We start from the raw sequence: 15590 nt of genomic DNA on the forward strand, positions 1-15590 counted from the left end.
CATAACAGCTTGAGTATAGCTTTTGTCTCCTAATTTTCTAATTTTTTACTTATTATTGAACAACTGTTTCCCCTTTCAAAAACAACAGAGAGGGGTATGTGTTTGTGTGTGTGTGTGTGTGTGTCTGTGTGTGTGTGTGTCTGTGTATATTTGTCTGTATGAATGTTTGAAGTGAAAGGAGAAAGATAAGTGATTATGTTGAGATTGCAGCAGAAACCAGACATTCCTGAGATCTTTAAAGAAAAATTATAGACTAGAAATATAATGAGCTATATGTGTTCTACAGTACATTTTCTTTCTAATATTTTCTATACTGTATACCAAGACTAAAACTTAACTGCCAAAGACATGGGTATACAGCAATTACCCTTTCAAAATTCTGGTAGTAATACATTTTATCACTAAGTGAATAATTTAACTATTGCTTCTCCTTTAAATCTAATATCTAGGGGGCGGCTAGGTGGCATAGTGGATAAAGCACTGGCCTGGAGTCAGGAGTATCTGGGTTCAAATCCAGTCTCAGACACTTAATAATCACCTAGCCGTGTGGCCTTGGGCAAGCCACTTAAGCCCGTTTGCCTTGCAAAAATAAATAAATAAATAAATAGATAGATAGATCTAATATATATCTGTCTATCTATTTCTATCCTAATCTATCTCAAATATGTATGAATGAAAATGTTGGAGTTGTTAAAGTCAGCTGGTCCAACCTTTTCTGAGACCCAGAAGGTCTCATGTCCAAGATTACTCATCAATTAAGTGACAGACCTGAGATTCAAATCTCCAAATGAAGTATTTGAAAGAACCTGAAGTCCAGTGCTTCAAGGAGTAGATCCATTCTAAAATATTTTTTGTCCTCTATCCAATTTTGGTTTCCACTAGAATATATTTTCTAAATTAGAAATGGAAATTAGTGGTAAAATTAGATTTCCTTGGTGAAAATTTGCTTCATGGTAATCTTTTCTCAAAAAAAAATCATGATACTTGTACCAACATACTAAACCTAGTCTCATGGAGTGATATGGTATCATTTTATTAAATACATTAACATTTCAAACCTAGAGCTTTTATATGCTATATATGTATATATGTATGTATGTATCTAGTTTTTCTTTCATTAGTAATGAAACTTACATATTAAATGTATTTCTCTTAATGTGTAAAACATTGACTTGAACTTTCTAAAATTTTGTCCTTTGGGGGCCACTGTCTGTGCATATCTTATTCCTTTCTGGGAAGCATGACTTTTATTTCATAACTGCATTGTTACTTAAGAAAATTGAGCAAGCTATAGAGTAAGACAGATGTGTTTTTTCTTTCCAACTGAAGACTTTTTATTTCACCATACTTTCTCTAAATATATAATATATGGAGGGAAGGAGAGAGAGAGAGAGAGAGAGAGAGAGAGAGCGAGAGAGAGAGAGAGAGAGAGAGAGAGCGCATTATCTTGTTTCAGTTGTACAATTTTCACAACTAATCATTTTCAGAAGCATACTAGAGAATTTGTAATGGGGAAAATATTAACTTGAGAAAGAATTTAGAATATGAAATGTATTTATTTAAAGGAATGAGAAATATTCATTCAAGTAACTACATGGAAGAAATACTTGTTTTCCAAACCTGGTGGTAACATGCAAAGATACTTCCCTGGGGGGAAATGCATGTCTATTTGCATATAGGAGAGCAGAAGTAACTATAAATAAATGATGGTGTATATGTATGACCATGCCTGGGATATTCAACTTATTCAAAACACTATGCAAAAGTAGTGGGAATTTAATCTCCAGATAAATCAATTCCTTTATATAAGACAAAAGTGCTATACTTTGATTCTAAATATCATTTGTCTTGGTCAAGGGCAACTCTTTTTTTTTTTTTTTTTAGGTTTTTTTGCAAGGCAAATGGGGTTAAGTGGCTTGCCCAAGGCCACACGGCTAGGTGATTATTAAGTGTCTGAGACCGGATTTGAACCCAGGTACTCCTGACTCCAAGGCCCGTGCTTTATCCACTACGCCACCTAGCCACAACCTAGCTGCCACCTAGCCGCCCCCTAGCCGCCCCCTCAAGGGCAACTCTTAACAAAGATCTTTTAATTATAAGGGGACCAAAGGAGAGAAAGGTCCTTACTCAGCACCAAAACTACTCAACCACTGCAAATCAATTTAAAATGTCTATCATTCTGGCAGTGGCTTAGTAGTAGCATTTTAATGTAAATGATGTCACATTGGATATAAATACAAGAAATAAAAAGTTGGGCAGCTAGATTGACATATGAAATTATATTTATATTAATTATATTAAAGTGAAAGAACATTTAAAAATGCAACTTCTCTTTCTTATGTTGCTTGGCTAGCAGTATAGTTTCCTTGTAAACTTTCTCTTCAAGGAAGTAAAACTGCTTCCCCATAGAGTTGTGTGGAACTCTGATAGCTGAGGTTAAGTGGAGAAATTAGACCTGATTAGAAAAGTAGTTCAGAAAAGAGGCTGTCTTGAAAGCCTAGTCTTGGATCTTAAGGAGCCATTTCCCCAATGATTTTATTTCCTTCACTAGCTAATTAATTTCCATCCAAAGGACATTGATGCCATGTTCGTTAGCTGGACATTCTGATTCTCTGTGGTTAAAAACAGAATCTACTAGAGTTGGGACTTGTGATAACCACAACCTAATAGAAAAATAGGATGTTTTAGTGATTAGAGCTTTGGAATGAGGAAGACCTAGTTTCATATCCTATACCAGCTATGTGACCATAGGCAAGGTTATCTGACCTTGTTGAGCCTGTTTGCTTATCTGTAATGTTGGGGACACTAACACATCTCCTGGAGTAGTGAAGATCAAAGAAATAATGTTTATCTTGGGGGAGGGGAGATTTTTAGTTAGCAAAACTTGTTACTGGTCCCTACTATACATACACACACACATATCCCACACATATTTATATACATATGTACATATATACATACAACCACATAGCACTTTTCAAACCATAAAGGCTACATAAATATTAATTATGAATTCCATAAATATAATATCATTATATTCCCAGAGAATAAGTACTTTCTGTTATTGTGTACCTCTCACCCAAAATAAGGTCATTTGGGGTAGAGGAAAGCTTTTTTTTTTAGTTAAAAAAGAGAATCTCTAGACATCCCTGGATTAAATGTAACTTAATTATGTTTAATACTTAGCTTTTCTTTTTTTGGTAAGGAAACATTAAGTCATTTCATTTTTTGTACCTTTCACAAACAGCTGCTGAATTTAAATGACTAAGAATAGACTCCTGCATAAATGAAGATGGAAATGTCTTACTCAAAATATTAAGGGTTAAAATCCTATAAGTTTAAATCAATATTTAATTTATAGTTTTATGAAATATTTTTTCATGTACATAGGAGTTTTTGTTTCAAATGCTAATTTGGGGGCTTTGGTACTATTACTTTCCATGTCTGTTTTCAAAAGCTATATAATATACTTTAAATTATATGTGTAATAAAACTACATTTTTTTAAAAGGATGAAGGTCAGAAAGAAGACATTTAAAAGAGTCTCATGCTATTAAATGAAGTAACATGAGGATTCACATCTCCTCTAGGAAGGAAAATGTTTATTGGCACTTAAATATTAATAATGATAATAATGCAGTATAATAAAGACATTATTCCTGCCTTCAAGTAGTTTATACTGTAATAGGAAAACAACTGGGGTGGAAGCATTCATTCATTTTGTTTTAGTATCTAGGAGGTTTATGAAGGCATATTTGGCTGCAAATGAGAGCAGGAAGCTTCATATATTGATGACAAGATCATTGGCTCTTAGATACCTTCCCATTCCAATTCTTAAAGGCTATCTAATTCATTCTTCTCGTTTTACAATGAGGAAACTGAGGGCCTGGAAAGAACATACATCTAGAATTGGAAGGAAACTTATGGATTAGCTGCTTCCTCACACTGATTTTATAGATGAAGATGTTGAGGCCTGAATAGGCTAATTGAAACCTGAACATCCCATCAGAATCATTAGAGTCTTTGTGCTTTTCAATCTAGTTCCCCAGGAACTGATCTTCCTGAAAGGAGCAAAATCAACCTATATTCACTGGAAGCAATATCTCTTTCATTGAGACCAACTTCTGACCTAGGACACACCCTGGTTTGGACTTCAAGGTCAACCTGAGTATTAGGGACACACAGGTCAGTTGCCCTGAAAAGCATTCAAGTGGTTTATGAGCTGTCGTGGCAGTTTTCAGGATGCAAGAAGGGAAAAAGCAGTAAATCAATTCTTGTTATAGTACAAGAGAGACCCTACATTTCAGTAAAGCAGCACATGATTGGAATGTGAATTAGATTCCTGTTATTCTAAGCAATTATAATCAACTTGTAGTCATCTGCATAAGTATAAAGAGCATTGGGATAAGTAATTAATCTAAAATAGCAAAGACTTAGAGGTGGGAAGAATTCAGTAAGATACCCCTTGTGGCCAGATAGAGGCACCCAATATGAGGGAATTATTTACACCCAAAGTCAGAGTATTCCATTCTCAACCATATTCTTATATACTTATCCTGCCTTCAAGAATAGAAGGGGGGGGGCAGCTAGGTGGCACTGGTACTGGAGTCAGGAGGATCTGAGTTCAAATTCAGCCTCAGACACTTAATAATTAGCTAGCTGTATAACCTTGGGCAAGTCACTTAACCCAACTGCTTTGCAAAAACAAACAAACAAACAAAAAGCATGGAAGTTAACTAAATAAAACTATTTTCCCTCTCACTTTTCTTCATGATTGTTTAGACCCACCACCCTGATTCTAAAAGCTTTATTCTGAAATGATGATTGATCCAAACATGAACATTTTGGGGTTGACTACAAATTATAATTAACAATTATAACCACAAAAGTTACTTTTCTGACCTGCAGGTCTGATCATGACACCTACTGCTTAATAAAAAAAACTCCAATGACTCCCTGTTGTCTCTGGGTCAAATATAAGCTTCACTGATATTTTAATTATCTTCACAATCTGATTCCTTCCTCCCAGTCATGGTGTAACCTAACTTATCCTTTATTATTAAACTATGACTTGACTCAGTCCAGCTGTAGTTAAGTTTTCAGGTGAACATTGAAAAGGCAGGAGACAAAGAGGACAGGTTTTCCTTTTATTAAACCAAATGCAAGTGCTTAAATACCCTCCCCAGTCCCTGGTCCACTTCCACTCCCCACTCTCCCATACAGCTCTCTGGTTCTGGAGCTCACCAGGTAATAAAGGTTTACTTCCTCAGTCCAGTACTCCCACACGCACAACAGTCCCTTACACCAGTTTTCTTAATATAACTTTTTTTCAAGAATGTTGGGCTGTAATCCCACTGCCTACTCATTCTTCTACACACCAAATCCTCTATTTTTCTCTTTCCAAGCCTTTACACTGTTTGTGCTGGCTGAAATGCCCTTACTTTTCCCTCTAATTAAATAGTTTCCTTCAAGTTCAAGTATCACATTTTTACATGAGGCCTTTTCTGTCTCTTCCTTACCCCTAGCGAATTCTCTCACCCAAAGTAAGATGTTAATTTTTAATGCACTTTATAAATAAATGTGTGTGTGTGTGTGTATAAAATTTCTTGAGACAGGGACTATTCCACTTGCCTTTGCATCTCATCTTAGCACAGTACCAGCCACTTAGTAAGTGCTAATAAAGGTTTATTGATTGAGAAAGTGAGTGGGTTAATGGATAGTTGCTCCAAGGAGAAGAGAAGAAGGTGGGCACTTGAAGTGTTCACTTAACTATAAAGAATAGCTGGTTAAGTTCTAATTTCCTCAATTCTGTTTTTTTAATTGCAACTTATATTAATGAGATTTTGCATTGAAGTTGATGAAAATGTTTAAGAAGATTAACTGATTTTTTAAAATCATGAACCTTTTGGAGATGGTGTTAATACTGATGTTCAAACATTCAAATTAGGAACAAATCATGTATTTTCATAGTATTGTTGGATAATTTCCAGACTTGGGGAGTCTCTGGAAGCCCAGAACAGTACTTTGAAGTATGATCTAGAATGTATCCTGTCTATAAAAGAATAAAAGTATCCAGGAAGCTCTGACAGAATCACACAGAATCCAAGTTAAGAGGTACCTTTAAGTTAATCTATTACAGCCCATACCTGAGCAAGAAACATTTCTCATTGCAGAGTCAAAATTCTTGTTACTGTCTGTTTTTGAGAAATCTAAATGAGTAAAATTAGGCACCTTCAAAGAATCTTTTTCTGTCCCTGACAAGCAAAAACATTATTATTTCAAAAAGGGTAGGAAAAAGGTTTATTTTGCTGAGGCATTCAGTTGCTGAAATTTATCATGTAGTTGAAAGCTATAGGAAAAGTGGTAGTATCAGGATTGCAAAGCATATGCAAATGGATATATTTTGTTTTGTTTATTCCTACATTTTGTTTTGATGATAGGGATATTTTCTCTGTTTTCCTTATTTTGTTTTTTGTTTCAGCTTTAAGCTGTAAGACTAAGTTATTTTTCTGAACCAATGAAAGAGGACCTTTAGAAAAAAAAAGTTAGGGGAAAAGCCATATCTCAATTGAATAGAACACAGAAAACAGATACAGAAGATTAAAAATTGACCGCTTCATTAAGATATGAAAAAGAAAGACTTGACTGAAGTTGTAGTTGGAGCCTTTATCATACCTTTTCCTATCTTCTTTGCTTTCCTGTAACTATTCGTGACTGAGATGTTTTGGTTTTAGCTTGCATTCTTAAATAGCCCCAGATCCTTATTTTTTCACCTAAGTGTCCTAGAAACTTCCTCCTCTTTTCATAGGGGCATTTTGAATGACAGTCATTTCAAATGAAAAATTCTCTGTCAGCCCAGTGCAAATTACCCTGATCATCTCAGACCTTCTGACAAATTTCTTTTCAGAATCACATGGAACTTGGAAACTGTTAATCATTGTTCATAATTCTCCTTAATTTTCATAATTTTTTTCTTTTGCTCCTTCACTTCATGAAAAAGGAAGCTTCTCTTAATGTGTTCTAAAAAACATTTTTTTTTTACTTTTTTGTATAAATATTTAATCTTCCTGAAATACTTTCCAATCATTTGCTTTCAGTGTTAGATCTTTTTTTTTTTTGGTGAATGAAGAAAACGGGGGAAAACCCAGAGCAAAATGGTTAGGTAAACAAAAAAATGCATCCTTCTGTCTATAGCTTCCCCCCCCCCTTTTGTTTTAATGGTTTCCCCTTTGAGGCCTTCAGTCCTCTTCTCCACTTTGGAGTCCAGTATAGTCCTGCTTCATGGGCTCCCATCATTTTCAAAGCACAAAAGAGCCAGCTATCTTCACTTAAACTTTGAAATTCTCATTGCCTATGGGTAACCCCACCCAAATATTTGTATTTTTGAATTTACTTATAAATTTTGGAATGAAAAATCTTGTTTCATGCCCTCCCAATTTCAGGACCGGTGCTCTATCCACTTCATTCCCTACCAGCCCTGTTTTTTGTTTTTGCTTTTTTTTTTAACAAGGCAATTGGATTAAGTGACTTGCTCAAGGTCACACAGCTAGTTAAGTATCAAGTCTCTAAGGATTTCAGCCAGTAACACTGGGGAGATTGTGGACGTTAGGTTCATAGACCCGACCCTGCTCTCCCTTTATGAAGTATGAAGATGGCCCTCCTGATAGAAGGGCAGCTGGTCTTTTGTTGGTTATACTCTTTTAAGGAGACCTTAAAAAAAATCTAAGCCTGTCAGTTCCAGAGGGCAATTCTAGGAGGCATGTAAACTGAGAATATCTGTTTGGAGTGTAATCCCTGTACCTCTATCCAAGGACAGTGTCAAGTTAAGGTAATGTTCTCCTTGCCTCCCCTCCTTCTATGCCAAGAAGCAGAACTGTTCAACAATAACCCATCCCAAAGCATCCATCAAGGAGCAAAGACTGAGAGAAGTGGTAGATGTTCAAGGATGGAAATAACTTTAAGACGTTATTAAAAAATAACATTAGGGCTGGCTAGGTGGTGCAGTGGATAGAGCACCAGCCCTGGAGTCAGGAGTACCTGAGTTCAAATCCGACCTCAGACACTTAATGATTGCCTAGCTGTGTGGCCTTGGGCAAGCCACTTAACCTCACTGCCTTGCAAAAAAAGAAATAACTTTAATAACAGAGAAGAGAGTCAACCATATTTTGAAGGGAGGAAAGTGTACCCTAGGCTTAGATAGGGAGTTCTTACTATAGTTCATCATAGTAAATATTCTTCCTTTGAGCTACCTATTAAAGGTGAGCAAACTGGTGCAGGCTTGTGAACTATAATTTTAAGAGTGAAGATTCACAATGTACCTTTTAATGCTGAGGTAGTATTCATCCTAGAGACTTGTGTTTGCCTAGTTGGAGAAGTAACCATAGGGTTTTAATAGCTAGTTTTATGGAGATTTAGTTAGGCTGCATCAGTCAGGTCCTTCCCTTCAAGTTCCTTTATCCTTTGGAAGATTTCTGAGTTCCAGAGTTCATTTTTACTGCTCTCTTCCCTGACATATGAGTAGTGTTCCAACTTTCATTCTTCTTCATTTTTCTTTCATATCATGGAGATCATACTTTCTCCTCCAGGCAGCTGAGAGTTTACAGGATGAGAGTTTACCTGTCATAAACCCTCCAGCATCCAGGATACCTTCCTTACTCAGGAGCAGTGAGAGCCTTCCTAAGTAGGATTAGGCATATTGGAAAGAAGCCGATGTAATACAAGAAAAAATATCTTTGCTGTTTATAAACTACTTTCCTCGGTTTGATTGACTGAAGGATAAATCTTGTGAGATAAATAATGCAAGTTTAGCTGCTAATTTGTTTCTTGGGTTCAGTTTTGCCCTGCAAGGAATAGCGACTCAGACTTGGGAATGTAGGTTTTTGGAAACAAAATAGAGATTTATTAAAGGAAGTTAAAGCATATTAAGAAAGGAATAGAAAAGTTAGAAAGTTTTAAGAGAAGACCATGTGGATTGCTAGTTGGAGACTGAGCTCCTTTTTCCTTCTCCTTAAGTTCTCTCCCAGGGTCCAATGGAGGGGGTGGTGACCTGGGAGTAACCCAAGTCCCTCATTGGAGATTTTGCCTTTTGGGGAGTGGTCTCTTTTGGGTGGTCTTCCAGGGCCTTTGCTCCCTGGTTGCCTCTCCAGGTAACCCAAATCAGATTGAAGGTCAGGACCTGAGGTGTAACCTAAGTTAGATGATAAAGGAAGGAAGATTCCCTTTACAATGCAAACAAAAGATTTACAAAGTTTGTCTCCAACTGATCTCATCACACCCTATGCCCACATTTCTCAGCAACATTGGGGGTGATAATTTCTTAGTATCAAAGGAAAATATAAATGTATGCAACTATGCAGCACAGAAATTATCAAATATATCACTATATACATTTATATAGATGTATACATATTATATATATATATCAGATGAGTACTTGATTGTAAGTTTTATTTCATAGGAACCATAGAAATTTAGAGCTAGGTGGGGACTGAAAGAGCTAGTCAAATTCCATTATTTTATAGATGAAGAAACTAATTTCCTAGTTATGGGAAATTACTTCCCTGAGGTAATAGCAGAGTCAGAACTAGAATGCAGATTTTCTACTCTTAACTTAAAGGAAATATCTCTCAATTTTTCACTCAAGAGTATATAAACAGCACCCAAAAGCTAAACTTTTAATTCCTTTTCTTCCCTACTCCCTTCTGTTTTATTTCTAATTAAGACACACAAGCATTTTTGGATAATAGTCAATACATTTTGAGGAATATCTTCTCACTGAACATACTATAAACCTATAGTCCTAGTTTTATGGAGATTAGTTAGGCTGCATCAGTCAGGTCCTTCCTGTTAATTTTCTTTATCCTTTGGCCCAAGATTTCCAAGTTTCAGACTAATTTTTAACTGCTTTCTTCCCTGACATATAAACAATGTTTCCTTGACTTCTATGAATATTGCTTAATAAATGTTGATTCACAGTTGATTCCAGGAATATAGTCTGTTGTATAATTGATTGGAGGCAGGGTGACTAGGTAGCACAGTGGATAGAGCACCGGCCCTGGAGTCCGGAGTACCTGAGTTCAAATCCAGCCTCAGACACTTAATGATTACCTAGCTGTGTGGCCTTGGGCAAGCTACTTAACCCCATTGCCTAGCACAAACACTAATCAATCAATCAATCAATCAATCAATCAATGATTGATTGATTGACTGGAGGCAGAGAAAACAAGAATAAATAGGCCAGCAATGAAAATGGTGTTGTATTGCTGCATTGCCCACATGATTTCTCTAATATTCTTCCAGAAGAATTGTACTATATGAGACAGATTTATTTAAAAGAAAAAGGTGCTGTAGAATAACCTAAGACTAGAAACAACCTAAATGGTCACAAATTAGGGAGTGGCTAAGAGTGGTACATCTAAGTTGTTGAATTTTATATCGACATAATGACAGAATGTGAAGAAATACAGAAAAACCTATATGAAAAAAAAATGTAGACTGAAAAATAAACAGAATGAAGAGTGCTGTTTACTACAATTGTACAACTATAACTCATCAAATTTGTTTATCTTTTTTTCATAAATATGATTAGACATGATTTGTTTAGATGACTAAAGGAGGGGAATAGGTTAACACAAGCCTTAAACTAGCAAATAATCACTACATGGCAAAAATAAAATAAAAATTGCAGTTGGAGGAAGTATAGATATCATATAGTCTAATCTCTCCTTTTATAGGGGAGCAAACAGATCCAAATAAGAATATTCATTCAGTAAATATCTTTGAGTGACTAGTGTATAGAGGAACTAAAAGGATAAATGAAACACATCTTCTCCTCAAGGAACTGAAAGTCTAGCAGGAAAATTAGACGTGTACATGAATAATTGTAACATAAAATTGAACATGTGAATATCATAGAGGTACAAAGAGAACTCTAGGAATTTAAAGGGAAAAAGATTTCTTCTGATTGTCATTATCATGTTTGATTTTAACTAAGTGGCATGTGGGTTAGATCTTGAAAAATTTATATTCTTTTGACATGAAGAGATGAGTAAAGGAAGGTGTTCCATGTGGAGAGAATGGCATGAACAAAAAGCATGAGATGGAAAAGAATTGGGCACACCAGGGAAATGGTGAATAGCCCAGGTTGACTGAATCCATTACTAACATTATATTATTATCAAGGGGGAGAAAAGGTGTTATTAATTCAGGTTAGCTGACTTAAAATTTTTTTATAACAACTTCAATAAAATTGGTTTTCTTTGCAATCCTATTTATTTTATGCATTTAAAAACATTTTTGACATGGGATCCCAAGTTTACAAAACCACCAAAATCTAGTGCGGGGGGGAACTATTTAGGAGGAACTCCTGGCTTAAAGAAATGTTGAGGTTAAATAAAAGTTCTTGAATGCTAGACATAATGAGTTTAAACTGAGTATAATTAATTCATCCTACTTTTTAAAAAGTATTAATGTAAATAAAAAAAAAGGATGACAACCCCAGGTAACAGAAGAAAAGCATTAAGAAAGCAATTGTAAATATATTTTGTTATTAGACTTTCTTCATATTTACTAACATTTTCCCCCTTCTCCCTCCTCCTCATTTTTTTTAGTGGCTACAGATGTCTTTAATTCAAAAAACCTGGCCGTACAGGCCCAAAAGAAGATCCTCGGGAAAATGGTATCCAAATCCATAGCAACAACCTTGATTGATGATACAAGTAGTGATGTTTTAGATGAACTCTATAGAGTGACAAAGGAATACACTCACAACAAGAAGGAGGCTGAGAAGATCATCAAAAATCTAATCAAAACGGTCATCAAACTGGCCATCCTATACAGAAATAATCAATTTAACCAAGATGAACTAGCATTAATGGAGAAATTCAAGAAGAAAGTTCATCAGCTTGCAATGACCGTGGTCAGTTTCTATCAGGTTGATTATACCTTTGACCGGAATGTATTGTCCAGACTATTGAATGAATGTAGAGATATGCTTCATCAGATCATTCAACGCCATCTAACTGCCAAATCTCATGGACGGGTTAACAATGTCTTTGACCACTTTTCAGATTGTGAATTTTTGGCTGCCTTGTACAATCCCTTTGGAATCTATAAGCCGCACTTGCAAAAACTCTGTGAAGGCATCAACAAAATGTTGGATGAAGGGAACATATGAGGACCTGGATTACAATTGTGACTGCAAACATTTCTTATAAATGGAGCACTGCTGATTTATGAAGGAAAAAAATTTAAAACCAAGGTTTTTCTTTTTTGAAGATTACATATACTTCAAAAAGTCTTTGCCAAATCAGATCTTTGATTATGAGCCATCTTATGCCCATACCACCAAGAATAAATATCATTTGATATTTCTAGATCTGGGACTTGATTTTTATTTGAAAAGGAGCATATTGCCAAAATATTTGGTTAAAAGCTACCAAATGGTTAACGTATCATGAAAATTATGTTAAATAACAAAAATTATTTATAGCCCCCTGTAAAAATTTTTTAAGGGGAGCTCTTCATGGTAATGGTACATACATCCTATTACATCTAATGTACATAAAGTTATATTTTTTCATTTATTTTCCTTCTTGATATGTGTTTGCTTAAAACAAAGCAAAAAACTTTTTTTTGATGCCAATGCTACTTTAGAAGCAACCTGAGGTTTCTAGCTCTATCTCTGATGCTTGTGCAAAGTTTTCATCTATAGCGTTAAGATCCAGTCCAAGCTGAATTTGTTGCCATGAAAATTGTACTATTGATTTTCATACCCTCAGAGGTAAAGTTTTACCTTTTGAACAATAGGAAATTACATATTTAAAATAATTCATAATATAATAAAATATGTTTAAAATATAAATAATGTATGATTTAAAAGATGCCTTTTGAATATAATCTTGCCCTTTAATATTAATGGTGATATCTAGGATACCAAAATGTAATAGAGCAATATTCACTTTGAGTATTTGTGTAATCATGGAGCATAACCATGATGTTTTGAAAATATGTTTATTAAATATGGGCATGACATAAATTTCAAAACTGAGAAAAAGAAAAATGACAATCTGGAATGTTCTTGGTATGGGGCCATCAAAAAATAAGTGGCCAATGGTCTAATACACAGAGTATTGATCTTTGCAACAAGTAGAATCAATCAGAAATTTATGGGTGGTTAGAGGAAAAAAAAGAACTTCCCATAGAGCAAAAGGATCAATATGAAAGGATTTCAAATATTTGAGTTTTGTTGTGAATATACAGAATGTCACATTTTTATTTAATTACTAAGTTGTTTATATTTTGTTTGATACTTTATGAGTAAACCAAAGAACATTTGCACTCAAAGCCATGTGTACATGTCTTATTTCTATATTTTCCCTAGGAAGTAAAAATTTCTATTCATCTTTGAAAAAGAATCTTAGATTGACCCCACTCCCATTCTGTTATGTGCTACTATGTGCATGGCTTTATGCTGTCCACATCCTTGCAGTGTTGAGATAAAAATAGCATCCTACAGAAGATTTGGAAAGTCCCTCAGACCAACTCTCCAACAGCTTTGTTTTCTTTCTCTCATTTCTTTTCTTTTAAATGAATGAGGGGCTGGTTAGTTGGCACAGTGGATAGAGCACTGGCCCTGGAGTTAGGAGTACCTGAGTTCAAATCCAACCTCAGACACTTAATAATTTTCTAGCTGTGTAGCCTTGGGCAAGCCACTTAACCCCATTCGCCTTGCAAAAAAAAAAAAAAAGCCTTAAAAAAAAATGAGAAGACTGAGACTCAAAGAAGTTGTGACTTCCTAAGGTCAGACAGGTAGTAAGGGGATAGTAAAAGGATTTGAATCCTGGTCTGCCGACTTCAAATCATATGTTCTTTACACTGCCTCCTGGTACATTTGTTTTCATTTAAAGGGCTAATAATTTAAAATTTCTAAAAGATTGCAATATCCCCTACTTTAACCATCACTCACCTATTCTGGTTACCAGCTGGTTTCAGCATGTAGCAATCATTGCTTAGTTCTCTTAGAGAACTATTGGGGGGGGGGTACCAGGGAAATCAGGAGTCTGGATATTCATTTTCCTGGCTACTTGATAGTTAAAAATCTAGATTAATTACTCTTCAGAATCTCATACCTACTATATAAGATAATTAAGGGGGAAAAAAGAGCATATCTATTGATAGATTAAAAAAATAGAAACCAGGTATTGAACCTTGGTTTCCCAACTCCCCTCTCCCCCCACCAAGTAGTTTTCTATTTTATCCAGGGTTGCTGAGTCTTTAGGAGATAATTCTAGCAGGTATTCATAGACAACCAAAGTTTGAAAATGGCAAACACTGTTTCTGTTCACAGATGGCACACAATGTTCTCATAAGATTGACAAAGCTTGGGGCAGCTAGGTGGCACAGTGGATAGAGCACTAGTTCTGGAGTCAGTAGGTCCTGAGTTCAAATTTGACCTCAGACTTCTAATAATTGTCTAGCAGTGTGACCTCAGGCAAGTAACTTAACCCCATTGCCTGAAATAAAAATTTAAAAATAAATTTAAAAAAAGATTGATGAGTTTCTACTCTAGGGAGTAGAAAAATCTCTAATTTTTGATTGATTTGATTATCAAGAAATCCTAATGGGACTTCTTCATTTACTTTACTGAGGCAATCCCTAAGTGTTTACAAGGGGCAACCACTTGAAACTAGTTTTCTAAATGATCACCATAAACTGATTTTTGGGCACCATCCTGAAGAAATTGAGGCACTGACTTTCTTGTCAATAATTTATGACACTCAACAATGCAACATTATTTGAAAATCTTTTTTTTATTCCTCACAATTTTCAAACATGTTAAAGTCAAGTAAATCATTAGATCTCAACCCTGGAGCTTTTATCTGAAGAAATTTCAAAAGAATACTCTAGAGATTTTATTCTAGAAAACTCATCTCTTTTGCACCTCTCTAACTAGAAAGAGGATTAGTCATGAAGTAAGACTTTCTTTGGGGCAACTGGATGGTACAATAGATAGAATCAGAAAGACTTTGTCCTGAGTTCAAATGTGACCCGAGACACTTAGCTGAGTGACTCTGGCAAGTTAATTGACTCTATTTGCCTCAGTTTCCTCATTTGTAAAATGAGCTGGAGAAAGAAGTTTACCATTGAAAACCACTCCAATATCTTTGCCAAGAAAACAGCAAATGGAGTCACAAAAAGTCAGACAAAACTGAACAATCACAAAGATTTTCACTGGACCCTATGTGGATTTGTTAAGGAAAAGGAAAGGGTAATAACTTGAGGCTAGAGAATAAAAATAATAGGAGGATAATTGGGGAGTTTTTTTAGGATTTATTTTTGCAAGGCAATGGGGTTGTGATTTGTCCAAGGTCATATAGCTAGGTAATTATTAAGTATCTGAGGCTAGATTTGAACTCAGATTAGGAGGGTAATTCTTAATTATTCCTAGATGAAGCAATGAGAAATATCTAGAGGGATATAATTTAATGTTACCTAGGCAATTTTCTTCCCTTGGTAAATTATACTACTAAAACATAAACAAAAAATATTTGTATATGTATACACACTTATATATATACATATATACATACA

At 35.1% G+C, this 15590-nt stretch overlaps 1 protein-coding gene across 7 annotated transcripts in view; it reads left to right on the forward strand.

The window, feature by feature from the left end:
• TNFAIP8 (TNF alpha induced protein 8) overlaps positions 1 to 15590 on the forward strand; it is a 144462-nt gene that overhangs the window by 123277 nt on the left and 5595 nt on the right. For 4 of the 7 annotated variants that reach the window (XM_074205341.1, XM_074205340.1, XM_074205339.1 and 1 more), the window contains exon 2: positions 11609 to 13343. In XM_074205341.1, the coding sequence (XP_074061442.1) occupies positions 11609 to 12174 (566 nt within the window). In that variant the 3' untranslated portion in view covers positions 12175 to 13343. Of the gene's footprint in view, positions 1 to 4040; positions 4185 to 11608; positions 13344 to 15590 lie in introns of those variants that run through there. The other 3 variants (XR_012472234.1, XR_012472235.1, XM_074205342.1) reach the window with 2 other exon arrangements.

This window comes from Macrotis lagotis, chromosome X (genome assembly GCF_037893015.1).
Source record: "Macrotis lagotis isolate mMagLag1 chromosome X, bilby.v1.9.chrom.fasta, whole genome shotgun sequence".
Classification (NCBI taxonomy): Eukaryota; Metazoa; Chordata; class Mammalia; order Peramelemorphia; family Peramelidae; genus Macrotis; species Macrotis lagotis.